Below are 17,222 nucleotides of genomic sequence, written 5' to 3'. Positions count from 1 at the left end.
ATAATTGCACAAAACCAAATTGGCTTAAGTCCTTTCTCAACATACATGGTAGATAATAATGTAGAGGTATTCTTTTATATGTTTAAAGGAAAAGAGTAATACCATAATCAAGTGTCTACCATTCAACTTAAGAAATATACCTGTAAAAACAAAAAAACAAAACAAAATATACTTGTAACTTAAAAGCCCCCCGTGCCTTTACTCAATTGCATTCTATTTCCTCCCTAGAACCAAAAGTTTTTCCCAATTTGGGGCTTTATATAAAAGGAACCATACAACAGAGATTTCTCTCTGACTTGCTATTTTCTCTGAGTGTTATGTTGAGTTTCATCCATACTGATAGATGTAGCTTTGTGTTTTTTCATTGCTACGTAGGATGTAGTTTCTACAGTTAATATGAGGGTCTGTGTGACATTTTCCTTTGCCAGAGGAACAGCTTTCTCTAATTCCCAACTATATTGGAAGGAAGAAATCACTGGTTTCTTATTGAAAGAACCGTGGAATGCAAACTGCTAATTTGGAAAGAGAAGTACTGGTTGCTATGAAGGAAAACAAAGCAGGGAACTGATAGCGTTGGGACAATTTCAAGTTGGGTAGCTGAGGAAGGCCTTATTGAGAAACTGGGCTGTGAGGTAAGCATTGAAACTGCAGAGCTGATAGAAGAGGTTCAAGTAGAGGGAATAGCAAGTGCAAAGCCATGAGGAAGAATTAATATCTGGTCTCTACGGTAGGAATTGTAAGGAGTTCAGCGAGTAAATAAGTGGGAGAGTAATAGGAAATAAGGTCAAAAAGCAGTAGGGGTCTAGACAGTGTAGTGTCTGGGATATAATTGCAGGGATCCCCAAGTGAGATGGGAAATGACGTGTGTTTTGAGCAGAAGAATGGCATATTTATATTTCAAAGGATCACTCTGGCTTCTGTTGAGTATAGACTATAGGGAGCAAGGTTAGAACCAGGGAAACAAAGAAGGAGACTTGGAATAATCCAAGAGAGAGATAATAGTTCTTAAACCAGGGAGGTAGTGGTGGAGTTGGCAATATGTTTAAAGGAAAAGAGTAATACCATAATCAAGTGTCTACCATTCAACTTAAGAAATATACCTGTAAAAAAAAAAAAAGGAAGTAAGGTAGTGGTGGAGTTGGTAAGAAGTAGTCACATTCTAGGTTTATTGTGTAAGTTTTTTTTTATGAATCAAACACTGATATTTTAGTCCAAGCAGGAAAAACAAAACTGTCCTTTGCATTTCAGTGGTACACCTCACCAGTTGCAGCTTTTCAAATACTGTTTCTCCTTTACCCATTGGTAACAATTGCAACAAGCAAGTAGAGGATTCCATAAGCCTGCAGTCAATCACAGCTCAGTCACTCCCCCTTCTCTTATCTAAAGCCAGGCTCAATAGCTTAGTCAAGAAAATAGCCACAGTTGAAAGGCACAGAATAATTTCTGTGAGAAGTTTCCTGATTGAAAAATCTGATGGTATACATCCAGCATCCCTGCCTTGCCCCTGCCAGTTTCTGGCTACTAAATATTCCCCCACCAACGTTGTGTCCCCAAAAATCATCTATTTTCCCCATTTCCCACAAACCATCAGGCTTATTCCCAATTGTCCCCTTGCTCAGACCATACAGAATAAAAATAGAAATCAGTAATGGATAACTGGAGAATCCTCAGATATTTAAAAATCAAATAATGCACTTCTAAATAACCCATGGGTCAGAGTTAAGTCTCAGGGAAATTAAACTAAGGCTGTGGAATAGCAGGAAGAGCATGCATTTGAAATCCCAAACTATGTTGGTCTTTATGCTGGTTACTAATTTATTGCCTCTCAATTTTATCTTTTCAAAGAATCAGTTTTGGTTTTGTTGATTTTCTCCATTTTTTCCAATTTTTAAATTCATATTTCTGCTCAAATTTTATTCTGCTTGCTTTATGTTTAATTTGCTTTTTTATCTAGTTTCTTAATACAAAAGCTCGTGTTACTAATTTTAGATCTTTTTTTCTAATACATTTAATGCTATAGATTTCCCTGAAAATATTGCTTCGACTAACCCCCATAAACATGGCTGTATTTTCATTTACTTCAAAAACGTGTGTTTTTTTTTAATTTCCCGGAGACTTAACTCTGACCCATGGGTTATTTAGAAGTGCATTATTTGATTTTTAAATATCTGAGGATTCTCCAGTTATCCATTACTGATTTCTATTTTTATTCTGAATGGTCTGAGAATGTATTTTGTGTGATTTCTATTTAAATTTGTTAAGGCTTGTTTTATGGTCCATGATATGGTCTATCTTGGTGATTGCTCCTAGTAAGCCAGCCTGACAGAATGTTTGATTATAGTTTTGTGGTCTTTTCTCTTTGGAAATCATAAGATTAGGATGTGCTGTTTCAGAATCCAGAAACAGATTTTATCTTGAATTGATAGTTTTGTAGGCCATTTTGTGACAAAAGCCTGCTGCAGAGTTTTTATCATTTATTACCTGTTGTGGAGAATTTTAATATCACTTAGTAATTGTCAATCTGACTGACACATTTTCTCTGCTCTCCCTTAGATCTTTGAGTATGAAAATATGATCTAAATTTTTTTTCATTTAGTTTGTGTAATATCCTATTCTTTATATTTTCAGGCTTTTGTCATTCCGGGTGTCATGTTGGGTCTCTGCTCCGGCTCCCCACATAAGAATGCAGGACATGGTGAGGCCAAAAAGGAACACCCACGGATCATAGGCAGGGGAGTCGTACCACTACAGTCTCGCTGGCGGCTGGGTTGGAGACACAGGAAGCAGGAGCCACACAATCCACAACCTGCCGTCCACTTGTCTCTGCCAACCAACCTCACCTGCTAGCGGCAATCCGCCGTGCTAACTGCAATCCGCTCTTGCTAGCTCAGCCACCATCCTCTTGCTAGTCCCCCTTTTGCTGCTAGCGTAGCCACAGCAGTTATATTAGTGCCCAATGGCTCACTGGTTACAGCTGACAGCCAACTACCCACAGCTGATGGCCATCCAATCACAGTTGATGGCCATTTACTACCTGAGCCAGCACCTTTCCACGTGAGGGCGAGAGCCTGGAAACTGCACTCCGGGCTCTGTCCCCACAGTTTTCAAGGCTGCAGTCTGTTCATTTTCCAACAAGAACATCAATTGGCTCCAAACCAGAATTTAATCTCCCTCTAATATTCTGTGCTCTTAATGTAGTTTTTGCTTAATGCCCCTTGCCCAATCTAACAAAAGGTGAGCTGACTGGGAGATTGTATTGCAGACAAAAACTGTCTAGGTCCTTCTCACAAAAAAGGGTGAACACCATAGTATTTCCCTCCCTGCCTTTTTCTCCCGCTCATACTTATTTGGAGTTGCTTGGCAATTTCAGTGATCTATCCGGGTATTGCTACTAAAATTCCTCTCTGGGCAGAGTGAGCAGCAGACAAGGCAGGGAGAGAAAGTATTTTTCAGGTTGGGACAAAAGTAATCACGGTTTAAAAGGTGGAAAAAAAAAATTGCAAAACCGCAATTACTTTTGCACCAACCTAATAGCTCCTCTCGATTACAAGAGGGACGGCAGTTGTGCGGGTGTGGTCATCAGTGGGCCATTAAGAAACAGGCACAGTCGGGGTTGCTGTGCCTCATCATGAAGTCTGTCACGGCGACCCACACAATGCTCTGAGCCGCAAACAGTGCTGACCGAGCTGGCTGCACGGCCAGCTCTCCAGTCCCTGGGTCCAGATTGAAGAGACACACAACAGCTCTTCTGCCCACACCATGTACCTTTTCTTCCACGTTCCTGGTTCCTCGCACTGTGGGTAGTCTATACACTAATCCCAGAATTCCAGAAACACTTTACAGTTATTCTCCACTTCTCCATGTGTTCCCACAACATCTCTAATGCTATTGAAGCGAAAATTTAAAAAAATAGAAAACAAAAAAAAAACTTTCTTCATGTACGTTAAGTCAAATAGGCATTTTAAAAATGTTGGTGCTACATTCACGGAGTTGTACAAAATTCTAACCACTGTCCATAAATTACAGGAGGAAAATGAGGCAAAATCACAGTTCATCCTTCATAATCTCTTACGGCACAGATTGTAAGAGGTTTAGGATCACATCCAATGCAGAAGTACGGCTTTAGTACTTCAGAAAATTTATCCATGAAAGAATGGATGTGAGACCTGTCATTCAAACTATAAAACGAAATCTGACCCAACTCATAGTCCAGGTAAATGCCAACTCCTGTGGGCTTTTCCTTCAGCACAAGAGTGACAGGAACACACGATCGTGCCACATAGTCACCATTCTGCAGCTGAATTGTCCAGCATTTGTTGTGCTCTGATGGGGGATGCTTTCTCTTCCTGGAAAGGGAGTCTTTACAAACCCCCACAGCCCACTGGGGCTTGTCACCCACCTGGACCTCCCAGTAATGTCGGCCACAATTGAACCCTTCAGAACCTAGGACAACTGGATCAACTGTAAATCTCTTTGGATTCCGAGGAAACCTTTGTTTTTTCCTCATAAATGTCACAGACTTTTTATCGTCAGACACAAGCAGATTAGGATGTGCTGTCTCATGATCCAGAGTCACTTCTTCTCTAAATTTCTGTATAATTTTCTTCAGAGCTGAAAACTGTGGAGGAAGACTGCATCCTTCTCTCCTTAACTGGATCCAATAGACAGCTGGGGGTTTCAGGCTTTCACACGTGTGGAGGACACTCTTGATATCCGTCAGCAATTTCACATCGGACATCACACTCCTCTCAGCCACCTCCTTTAGTAGACCTTTGAGGGTGGAAATGTGCTCTGAAAATGCCGTTATGTTTGCACTGAGTTTCTCTTGAATGTCCTTCTCGTCTTCAACCAGCCTCAAGACAACTGCCTCTTCTTCATGTTCTACAGATCGCATCAGATGCTCAAGTTCAGACGCTAATTTCCATCTCCTGTTTTGCACCTTCTCTCTCAGTTCTAATAGTTTTCTGTCTTGCGTGGCTACTAGTTTCTGAACATCTGCCACCTGCTTCTTCAGGGGCTCGACGTAACTGCTGAGCCTTTGCCTGTGATGACAGGCGGCCTCCTGCATGGGCCTCACCCGGTGGCCCTGGTGCTCAGGGGGCTGAGTGCACAGGGGACACAACACCTCTAGGTCCTCCTCGCAGAAGAGGCTCAGGACCTGGTGGTGCTTCTCGCACAAGCACTCCTCTTCCTGCCTCTTCTTCTTGCTCCTGGTCATCTGCAGGAGCTTGGCAATGTCAATCATCCTTCCCAGCTGGGTGTTGCTCCTCAAGTGCCTCTGTTGGCACGGGTGGCGGCACACAGGGCAAGGGAACCTGTCCCGTACATCAGCCCAGGACTTCTGGATGCAGGAACGACAGAAGTTGTGCCCACATTCGATGGTGACAGGGTCTCTCAGATAATCCAGACAGATGGGACAGTTGACTTCTGCCTGGAGTCCTGCCAGGGCTGCTTCGACCTCCATGGGGCCGTGAAGGAAAGATTGGACTGGGGTGGGTTTTTTTCAGGAGTTTGGGTTCTGTGGGATCTCTCCGCCGAGAAGCAGATGCACCCTCAGATCTCACCGTACTTCCTGTCCTAAATTTTCTTTGTCAATTATGGGCAGCCCTTGATGTCCTATAACGTCCTTAGCTACAGAGGTATGTGCCCAGAGCACCACTGCCCACCTGCAGCCAATCAGAGTCGTTGGAGAACTAGCTGCGCTTGGCAGCTCAGAGGATATTACCATAAGCCAAGCTCAGCAAATCTCCTGGTCAGAAAGCAGTCATGCCTCTTAGGTTTCTATTGGATCCTGGGGATGAGAAAATATAATTCCATGTAATAAAGTCTACTTAGTATTTATCTGGTCACCCTGCTCACTGCCACCTTTGAGGCAACCATGGATTTCTTTCTCCAGCCCTGTAGTCCAGCTACACTCACATCAACCACACTGGGGAAATGTGACTACGTTTGGTACCAGATCCTCTGTCCCTGAGCTAGGTTTCAGCCTTAGTCACATACTCTCTAGGGGACCTGGGGAAAGTACTTAACATTAAGAGAATCAGGCTAGCAAGCCTAAAACCCCCAACTTGAATCATTTCAAATTTTTGAAAAACCTCATAGAAGGATTTGGCAATTTTTGGCTTGAAGCGTTTTTTGGCTTAAAACAGTTATTTCTGATAGCACTGAATTCATACTATGAGGTCTGACAATTAAGTTCACGAACTCATCCTAGAAAAAGTGCTACATACCTCATTGCTGAATATCACTATGGTCACCTTCGAAGTACTCCCCTTGGGAAGCTATGCACCGATGACAGTGCCTAGTCCACCCTTCAAAGCAATTTTGGAACTCTTTTTCTGGAATGGCCAACAGAGCTGTCATCGTATTACCCTTGATGACCTGAATGTCATCAAAATGTCTTCCTTTGGGGCCGGCCCAGTGGGTCAGGCGGTTAGAGCTCCATGCTCCTAACTCCGAAGGCTGCCGGTTCAATTCCCACATGGGCCAGTGGGCTCTCAACCACAAGGTTGCTGGTTCAACTCCTCGACTCCCGCAAGGGATGGTGGGCTGTGCCCCCTGCAACTAGCAACGGCAACTGGACCTGGAGCTGAGCTGTGCCCTCCACAACTAAGACTGAAAGGACAACAACTTGAAGCTGAACAGCACCCTCCACAACTAAGATTGAAAGGACAACAACATGACTTGGAAAAAAGGCCTCGAAGTACACACTGTTACCCAATTAAGTCCTGTTCCCCTTCCCCAATAAAATCTTTAAAAAAAAAAAAAAAAGTCTTCCTTTCAATATTTCCTTCATCTTCAGGTAAAGAAAGAAGTCATTGAGGGCCAGTTGAGGTGAGTAGGGTGGGTGTTCCAATACAGTTATTTGTTTACTGGCTAAAAACTGCCTCACAGACAGTGCCATGTCAGCTCATGCATTGTTGTAATGCGAGAGCCATGAATTGTTGGCAAAAAGTTCAGGTCGTTTTGGCCTTAACTTTTTCACACAGCCTTTTTTAGCACTTCCAAATAGTAAACTTGGTTAACTATTGGTCCAGTTGGTACAAATTCATAATGAATAGTCCCTCTGATATCAAAAAAAAGGTTAGCAACATCATTTCGACTCTTGATTTGGACTGATGGAACTTTTTTGGTTGTGGAGAATTGGCTGACTTCCATTGTGCACTTTGACTTTTAGTTTCAGGGTTGTACTGGAACACCCATATTTTATCACCAATGATAACATGGCCCAAAACATAGTCTTGCCTCTCCAAAAGGTCTTGGCAAATTTCGACTCTCCTCTGCTTTTGTTCATCGATGAGCTCTTTTAGGACCATTTTTTCGCACACCTTCCTCATGCCAAGACTTTTAGTTAAGATTTTCCTAACGGTTTCTTTATCAATGTTTACTTGGTCTGCTATGCACAGTCAGCCAATTATTTTGATGCACAATTTGATGAATTTTTGCAATGTTTTTTGTTAGTTCTGCTTGTTACTGGCCACCATAACTTCTCTTTATCAGTGACGTATTTGCTCTCCTCAGAAAAACGTTTAACCCATTTGTACACTGCCATTTTCTTCATGGCATTAGCCCCATAAACTTGGACTAACATATCCCTGATTTCACTTCCACTCATGCCAAGTTTATTCAGAATTTTTTTGTGTGTGGAACCAACAAGATAATCTTTTTTATTTTGTATTTTAACAAGAAATTTAATGTTTGTTCATTGCTCTAATTCAAGCTCAGACATTCTCGTGATGGCACACAAAAGCACACAAGAATGATGAATGCCACTCAGCAAGATACAAACACAACTGTGAGACACTGATATACCAAGGTTACGAAAGCTTAGTGAGCTCTTTGTACAGTGCTGCCAATGTAAGCACACGGTGGCAAGTTCGCAAACTTAATTGTCATATATCAAAATTTACTTCTTTTTCATCTATTCGTCTCAAATGCAGGATATAGTGTACTGTGTACCTAAGAGGATGGTATTAGGACCAGATTAGATTTACTCTGAAAACTCTGCAAGTAGGAAACCTGTGATTATCACATGATATACAGAATACAATTCAACGTCAGAAATTCAATGTGAGAAAAAGCTGGGAAGCACACACACACACTACTGTTTGAAGTTAGCAAGCTACCACTACCAACTAGTGAGGATTTCTGAGACGAGAGTTGAGCTTTCCCTTACAGTCACTGTAGAGGCCATGAGGCTGAGAAGGTGACCTCCATGTTGGGTCACCTTGTTTAACCACAGTGTCATGTAACAGTAAAGGCAATATCATGAATTTTCATTCAACTCTCATGTTGCAAAATAACACATTTTGGAGATCTCAATTCCCCATTATTGTAACCTACATGTGATGCCCACCATGATTGTATCTCCAATTATCTCCTCAGTCCCTGGCTAAAACTGTTGAATGACTAAAATCTTGGACAAGTCTCTGTGTTCCCTTAGGAATTGAGTGACTTTGAGATTACTACTTAGACTCTCTGAGCGTTTGTCTGCAGGCAGGTAAAGATCAAGTTAATTCACCGTCTGAGTACCAGGGATACCGGCCCCACAACAACCCTAATTGCTCCACTCTCTGCCTATACACAAACCAGCCCTCACTGAGACCTCCTGAAAGGGATTCCACATGTGGCTTCTGACCAGCACCTCTGAGCGCTGTCACAGATATTAGGTAGTCACCCTTAGGGCAGGTTGGGATCTCCATATCTGTATTTTTAGCAAGCATTTAGATAACTTAGGACAAAGGTCATGGAGGGATCTGGAATACAATAAAAGCATGTGCCTTAAAATAACCTGAATCCAAGTGAAGATTCGCCTGCAAAAAAGCAGCCGCACAGGAAGCCCGGGCTCCTAACACGTTCCCGCCTCCCGCACCTACGTATATCTTCCTGTCTCCCAGCTCACCTGGAATCCGCTGCTATGGGTTAGTTAGTCTGTGAGAGTGACGTTTGAGGACACTCGCCTTTGCTTTCTCACACACCGATATTCCCGTTTCTGACCCCTGCATGGTCAGATCTGGGTATCTATATTTTTAGTGAGTATTTAGGTGACATAGGACATGGCTCCGAGAGGGACCAGGAAACCATACGAGTTTTAAAAATCGCACGTTTTAAGGCAGACCCTCAGAGCTATCCCGTAGCCTCTGGAGGAACACCCAGATTCTTTTAAATACCCCAAGCCATACTGAGAATGTGAAGGCAGTTTCTGGAGGTGTTAACCCGCTGTCTTCTCAAACCACCTGTGCTCTGATAATAAACGCTTATTCTACGACCCCCCCCCCCCAAAAAAAAAAAATCGCACGTTTTAAAATAAGCCAAACCCGAGTTTGGATTCCATTTTAAGCTGTGAAGTGTCAGCTGGGAAGAGAGCAGGCTCTCAGGACGTATTACCTCGCCCCCGCCTCCCACACCCACATGGTCTCACATTGGCTCACCTGAAACAGAGGGCTCTGGGCACTGGTAGGGTCTGAAATGCATGGTCTGCGATGTGACCCTGGTATATATACACCCCTAGGTGGGGTGGAGCTATTAGGACCCCGCCCACCAAAGCCAGATAACTCCTCCCTCGCGGAGGAAGGGATTGGCTCAGAGTTGCTGGTTGGTGGGGATAGATGTCCTGTTTTTCAATCAGGCCAAGAAGGACTGACACTGCTGATATGCATGATCTAATTTGCATCATTGTAAATCTCCCTTGATCCACTCAACACTCTTTAATCCCATTTTTGCTGATGAAGAAACTGAAATCTAAAAGGCTAAGTGAAGCCTGTTTCTTTTCTCACCCAGGAAGATGGAACTCTGGAGCCCACCAGTTTCAACCTCGCTTCACACTATGCAATCTCAGCACTTTGCAGTCGTACCCTCGCTCCACACTCAGGACATGACAGCCCTCTGCCACAGGACCTTTGCTCAGGTGACTTTGGTCCATGACAGCTCTGTGTCGCATACACATTGCTCACTCCATTGTTTATTGGCACTCTTACTTCAGATCACAGCCTAATTGCTACTTTTCTTGAGAAACATTCTCTGAGCTCTAAAATTCTTCATCACAATTTATTTTTGGCAAATTACTTCTTGGGTAAATTGGTATTCATATTGATTGCTAAAAATTTACCCACATTCCTTTTTTAAAATTTACTTTCAATTATAGTTGACATCACTCACATGTTTTAAAAATTCAAATATATATTATATGCTACCAATCTATAAATCAGTGAGTCCTACAAAGCAAAAAACAAGTACAGAATCACAGTTGAATCTTGTCAAACTCACAGCTAACAACAGTCTTAAGGAAAGAGATACGTTAATAATTAAAGAGTAGAGTGTCCATTTAGCTCAGTTGATTAGAGTGTGGTGCAGTTAACAACAAGGTTGCCGGTTCGATCCCTACATGGGCCAGTGTGAACTGCACCCTCCACAAGATTGAAACAACTACTTGACTTGGAGCTGATGGGTCCTGGAAAAACACACTTAAAATAAATAGAAATTAAAAAAAAAAGTAATTGTGGAAAACAATGATAATAATAATAATAATAATGACTGAATAGTGTTCCAGTGATTTTCCTGCCAGATGACTAATGAGATTACTGAGAAACCATTTCAATGGAGTCATAAGCTCAGGTGTCAAACTGCTGTTGGTTAAAGTGTGAAGTAGAGACAAAGACATAAGTTCTTCAAATCTCCTATTCTAGAAAATTCAAAGTAGGTCACTTGACTCTTTAAGTCACTTCCATCAGGATTCTGTTTTTCCCCACAATGTATTTCTTTCTTTCTTTTTTTTTAAAAACTTTTATTTATTTGTGTTTTTCCAGGACCCATCAGATGCTCCAAGTCAGGTAGTTGTTTCGATCTGGTTATGGAGGGCGCAGCTCACTGTGGCCCACATGGGGATAGAACTGACAACCTTGTTCAGAGCACCGCACTCTAACCAACTGAACTAACCGGCCACCCCCCTCTGCGATGTATTTCTAACCCTTACTCCAGACCATGGGATTTGCCAGCCCAATAGGGAGTTCACGACAAATAAGATAAATTAGCCCAGAAAAAGACATATATTGTCCAAAGGAGAATGTTGGTAGAAACATGAACATGAAAGGTCCTTTGCTGACAATTCAGATGGACATGAGGAACATGTCATATGAGACTGGAGAAAAGCTGATTCTTGTTATACAGTGACAGAAAACATAGCTGAATTGTGTACTATCATTATGTGGAAAGCAGAACTTGTAAGTAAAGAACTTGGATATTTAGTTGAGGAGAATAGTCCTCTGTGGATGGAGACTCCACCCTCTGGGTCCATATAGTTTCTACTGTAAGAATTACTCACTGTTTATATGGCATGGCTAACTGAAGTTTGAACCAGCGAGGGACCTGGTTATTCAAGTAACCATGGCAAAGAACGGTGTGTATATTGGAACTATGCAAAGTGTGAATTGCCTGTGTGGGTCTGTCTGTTTCCAGTCTAAACATGCCTCAACCCCAGTGCTGGCCTTTATAATGTCTCTGCAGTCATTTATGTAGCTCTTAGGTTACTTACCCACAGAAGCCGTTATCCACTGAGTTTTTCCCTTTCATTCAATTGTGTTAAGACATTTAGTCTCAATGATTCAATGAATCACCACAATTTCAAGATAATGTGTTATATTTCTGCCAAATGCAGAATGTTTTAAGGCTTTTAAATAAATATCTCTTTACTGGAAGAAGTTATTGAACAGCTACTATAGGATGAAGCCAAACTATTGTAAATCTCAGTGTTTATTTACTTACAAGTTTTAAGTGGAGAGTTTTAATTCTAGCACTCAACATTAGTGCAAATTGCACTAATGTCTAATTGGATTCAGGAATCATGGCAAACAGTTTAGGTTTTCACCTCATATTACATGTATTCTTTCCTACCCCTTGCATATAAATGGGGCCCTGCAGTTAGTATTAGAAAATGGAAGAAGAGAAAATGTGTGTCACTTCCTGGAGTTGGCCTTCAAATCTCAGTATGCCTTTTTTTTTTTTTTTTTAAAGATTTTATTGGGGAAGGGGAACAGGACTTTATTGGGGAACAGCGTGCTCTTTCAGGACTTTTTCTCCAAGTCAAGTTGTTGTCCTTTCAATCTTAGTTGTGGAGGGTGCTGTTCAGCTTCAAGTTGTTGTCCTTTCAGTCTTAGTTGTGGAGGGCGCAGCTCAGCTCCAGGTCCAGTTGCCGTTGCTAGTTGCAGGGGGCACAGCCCACCATCCCTTGCGGGAGTCGAACCGGCAACCTTGTGGTTGAGAGGACATGCTCCAACCAACTGAGCCATCCGGGAGCTCAGCGGCAACTCAGCTCAAGGTGCCATGCTCAATTTTAGTTGCAGGGGGCGCTGCCCACCATCCCTTGTGGGACTCGAGGAATTGAACTGGCAACCTTGTGGTTGAGAGCCCACTGACCCATGTGGGAATCGAACCGGCAGCCTTCGGAGTTAGGAGCATGGAGCTCTAACCACCTGAGCCACCGGCCGGCCCAGTATGCCCTTTTAATGCTCCCTTTTTTTCTAGTTGAAGTGACGCTGTGCTGTGACAACCTAAAACAGAGGGAGTCCTGGGTGGGTAATGAATATTGACTTACTGACCCACATAGCACTTTAGAAGAGTAAGTACTAGGTTTTGTCTTGCTAAGCAACTGAGATTGCCACAGCATCATCGCATGGCTACTCTGATCAATGCAGGGGTCTCTCATACCTCAATGAAAGGGGTTCTCAAACGTGCTGCTGAGAATCTTTTCATGTTATGGATATAGACAAATATGACAGATATGTACAAAGCAAAACTCTTTTTTATTTCCCCACAATACACATATAGGCTTCCAAACAGAAGCATGTCCTAAAATGTCAGCAGTTTCATATAATGTTAAACACGAGGATGTGGTGTTTGAAGTTGTATATGAAAATGATTTTATAAAATATGAGACAGAAGCAAAACAATTAGAATTCTTAAAATTTTATATAAAAAAAAATAAAGAAAATAGAATGTGTTCTTTATTGAAACTTCTGACTGGTTAGTGAAATCAATGTCACATTCTTGGTAGAACTCAGCAAATGCAGCACAAGGCAGCACACCTGAAAAGTGCATCCTTGCCTCGGGCACCAGAGCCAGTTACTAGCCATAGTCAGAGGAACCCATGGTGGTACCCCACCTTGGATAATCCTGTTCACAGTGCCAATGGTGGGAACCAGGTTGCATAGCCACAGTGGAACCCATTCAAAATTTGTTTCAAATATTAAGGCCAGTGATGCCACACCACATACCAGAAGAGTATGAGAAGGTTTCTTACAAGATGAGCTTTTTGGGGAGAGCAGGGTGGCTCTCAGAGTAGAACCCAAAATGACAGAGACCTCAGGGGAAAAGTACTAGCTTGGGGTTACTGGGTGATGTTAGTGGAAGGGTTCTGGGACTATTAGGATCTTCATTGGTTGGATTTTCCCACCTCGGCCAGAGGGTGGGACACCCCGTTTTTCTCATCAGCTTTCCCCAATGTGAGGAAAAAGGGATGAGAGAAGGGTGAGTCTTAAAAGCTTTCAGTAGTAAAACATCAAAACTGGAACCAGAATCTTTATTACAAGTATATCTCCCAATAACAAGGGAAGAAAATCACATACAAAATTGTCCTCCAAGTAGTTCATCCTTTGTCTCTGAGGATACAGATTGTAAGAGATTTTGAAGAGGGTCCAATAGAGAAACAAGGCATTAGTTTTTCTGTAAATGTATCAGTGAATCTATACAAATACGACCTGTTATTCAAATTATAAAATGAAATCTCTCCCAACTCATAGTCCAGAAAAACGCCAATCTGCATGACTTGTCCTGTAAGGCATGTACCGCATATAGTAGTGAAAAGCTGGTCTTGCCAGCAGCCATTGCTTAGGGATGGTGACATAAGACGATTTCTGAGGAAAGATTCTTTACAGACGCCTAAGGACCATTCACCTGTGCCTCTTATTTCTACGTGCCAAAAATGCCTACCTGCATCAAATCCCTCATAACTGAAGACTCCTGGGTAAGAAGTAAATGCCTGGGGATTATGAAGATAGTTTCGTGTCATTGTATTAAACATCACACGTTTTCTATCTCTTGAGACAATGAGACATGCATGGGCAGTTTCTGGATCTAGTGTCAAATCTACCTGAAATGTGCTGATCATTTTATGCAGGCCAAAATAATGTGGGGGGAGAGTGCAACTCTCTTTCTTTAATTCATATGAAAAGACGGCTGGGGTCTCTATGTGTTCATACCTGTTGTGGATATTTTCAATATTTGTGAGTAAATCTAGGTCTGTCTGCAAATACTTCTCTGCTATTTCACTTAAGAGATTGTTTAGCATGGACATATGGTTTGACATTTGTCTCCTATTTTCAGTTAGTTTTTCTTCAACATCCTTCTCTTCCATAAATAGGCAGGCATTAATGGTACCTTGCCCTGTTTCCAAGGAATACTTGAGTTCTTTACACTCATAGTGTAATTCTCTTTTCCAATTTTCCATCTCCCTCCTCACTTCAAACGGTTTTGAAGCTTCATTTTCATATCCCGTCTCAGCATCTTCAGCCTGCTGCCTCAGGGGCTCAATGAAGCTTTTGAGCTTCCTCCTCTGACCAGCTGCAGCTTCCTCAATGGGCATCAGGCGGTGAGCCTGGTGGTCGGAGGAGACCCCGCACTGGGGACACAGGAGCTCCAGGTCCTTCTCACAGAAAAGAGCCAGAACTTCATTATGCTTCTTACACAGAGGTTTCTCTTCTTGCCTTTTCCTCTTTCTCCTTGGAGTGGGAAGCTGCTTAACAATGTCAGTCATGTGACATAATTGGATGTTCCTCTTGAAGTTCCTGTCAGAGCAGTGGTGAAGGCAGACGGGACAGGGAAAGATGTCCTGTAGGTCTTCCCAGCGCTGGTGGATACAGGAGTGACAGAAGTTGTGCCCGCACTCAATGGTTATTGGGTCTCTCAGGTAATCCAGGCAGATGGGACATCTGGCCTCCGCTTGGAGCTTGGCCAAGGAGACTGCGAAGGCCATTGTGCTATGAAGGTTTCTGTCTGAGGAGACTCTCTTCAGTCAGTCAGTGTGATTCTCCAGGAGCTAACAAAAGTGAGAAGCTGATGTCTCCTCAGTCCTCGCTCTCCTCTGTGGAATGCAATAGGAGCCCCCAAGTCACATCCCAGCCACCAGCTGATTTCCTGTCTTCTAATCACCCCCTCCTTCTATATTTAATGGCACATTCACCCGAGTGAAGGTCAGCCACAGAAGCCTCGTGGTCAAAACTGAAGCACAATCCAAGTCATGTATGGTTTCTGTGAACAAAAGAATATTGCCATTTAAAGGAAAGTTCAATCAGCATTAATCCTTACATCCCCATATGCACAATACCTCACTCAGGTAGACCAAATCATTTTTCAAGATAATATTTAAGGAGTTAGCAATGAAGGCTATCATCTATTTTGCAACTCTAAATGAATTAATCCACCTAGGCAAATGCATCATTGGCTACAAACATCACAAAAAGCATGACAAACATATTTATAGAAATGCTGAAGGAAGTCCATAGCACTATTTGGGAAGAAGTTTTGCCAGAAACCTAAATCTCATCAAGCAGAGACCTAACCACCTATTTACAGAAAATATCAGGGATAGAGAAACATGTGAAGGAATACCTAGTTAATTTTGTGTCAACTTGATTGGGCCACTGGGTACCCAGATAGCTGGTCAAACACTAATTCTGGGTGTGTCTGTGAGGGGATTTCTGGAAGATTAGTATTTGAATCAGTGGATGAGCAAAGCAGATGTCCCTCCCCAATGTGGGTGGGCATCATCCAATCAACTGAGGGCCTGAAGAGAAGAAAAACTGGGGGGGAGGGAAGGTTGAATTCACTCTGCTGGAGTGAATAAGCTAGCACATCCACCTCCTTTCCTCGGTGCTCCTGATTCTTAGGTCTTTAGACCCAGATTGGAATCTATACCGCCTGTTCTGACTCTCAGGCCTTCCAACTACACCACTGTCTGTCTGGAGATTAAGTTCTGGGAAAAAAGTAGAAACTGTTGAAGGAGATTTGAAGAGTTTCTGGGTTGGGGAACACATCCAAATGCCAGAAGGGTGGCACAGCCCAGTTCCGCAGGGATAGAAGCTCCTGTCTCAGAACTTCTCTGGCTATCATCCTACATGCCTCTTCATCTGGCTTCTCATCTGTGTCCCTTATAATAAAGGTGGTTAACCTAAGTAAACGCTGAATTCTGTGAGCTGCACCTACAAATTAAAATGGAACCCAAAGAGGAGGTTGTAGGGACCTGATTTAGTTTGTGGGTCAGAAGTATAGGTAATAACCTAGGCTTTCGACTGACTTCTGCAGTGGGGCCAGTCTTGTGGGATCTGATGCTGCGGGGACTATCTAGGAAAATGGTTTCAAATTCACCTAAATTTTAGGAATACTCAGTTATTGTCAGCTTTTATTGAATAACTGCTTGGTGGTGCTGAAAAAGGCACCATCAGCCTTATTTAGATTGTTTAATTGCAGGTTTGCTGATTTTTCTCAACACTGTCAAAATATGTCTAATGTACAAATTCACTTTGAAGTCCTCGAAACACCTAAACCACTACAATTTCACCAGCACAAAGTCTCCAGTTTGTTCCAGAGTGAAAAAGGAACATATATACCTATTAAAATATCAGTAAATATGTAATCTTCAATCAAGTAATTATGCACACATACATAAAACCTTAAACGGGGAGTACATTGAGTTAGAAAATGGAACAGCAATGAGCAGAGGGCCTGGCACACGGCAACTCCTCACCAGAAGCCCCTGGGACTTTCCCATACCTCCCTCAGGTGTGGTCCAGGTGAGCAGCAGAAATCGGGTCACAGCCACACCCACAGCTGGAGCTTCCTCTTCCCCTACTGTCTCCTCCTCTGAACCCACTAAATTATCCACTCTGCCCGCCAGAAAAACCTCTTCCAAATAACTCCAATGATCGTCTCCCATCCTCTCTGCAGCCTCCCAGACCACTCTGACTCGGTCAACTCCCCCGTTACCGCCTTCACCCACCACGGTGAGGCGCCGGCGACGAGTCACCCCAATCCACACCTTGGCCGGCCGGCTTGGTCGCTCCCGCTTCGTTCACCCCGATATTCTGGTCCCTTTCCTGGGTGCCCGTCACCTGTGGCCTGGGACATGCTCACCTGCTGACTTGGCTCTCTGCTGAGGCGGCAGCAGCCCTGTG

The 17,222-nt window shown here is 42.9% G+C and overlaps 1 protein-coding gene and 1 pseudogene across 1 annotated transcript; both read right to left on the bottom strand.

Annotated features, from left to right (window-relative positions):
* Positions 1–4,051: 4,051 nt before the first annotated feature.
* LOC109454201 (tripartite motif-containing protein 75 pseudogene) lies at positions 4,052–5,490 on the bottom strand (annotated as a pseudogene).
* An 8,144-nt stretch (positions 5,491–13,634) lies between these two features.
* Positions 13,635–15,269, bottom strand: LOC141572859 (tripartite motif-containing protein 75-like). The gene has a single exon (XM_074338720.2). The coding sequence runs from the start codon at positions 15,023–15,025 to the stop codon at positions 13,640–13,642; it is 1,386 nt and encodes a 461-aa protein (XP_074194821.2). The 5' UTR covers positions 15,026–15,269; the 3' UTR covers positions 13,635–13,639.
* Between the last annotated feature and the right edge of the window lie 1,953 nt (positions 15,270–17,222).

The sequence above is a fragment of the Rhinolophus sinicus genome, chromosome 15, assembly GCF_057876585.1.
Source record: "Rhinolophus sinicus isolate RSI-liver-muscle chromosome 15, RSI-T2T, whole genome shotgun sequence".
In the NCBI taxonomy this organism is placed as follows: Eukaryota; Metazoa; Chordata; class Mammalia; order Chiroptera; family Rhinolophidae; genus Rhinolophus; species Rhinolophus sinicus.
Note: the sequence above shows the minus strand (reverse complement) of the source record. Positions and strands in the feature narration are given on the sequence as shown.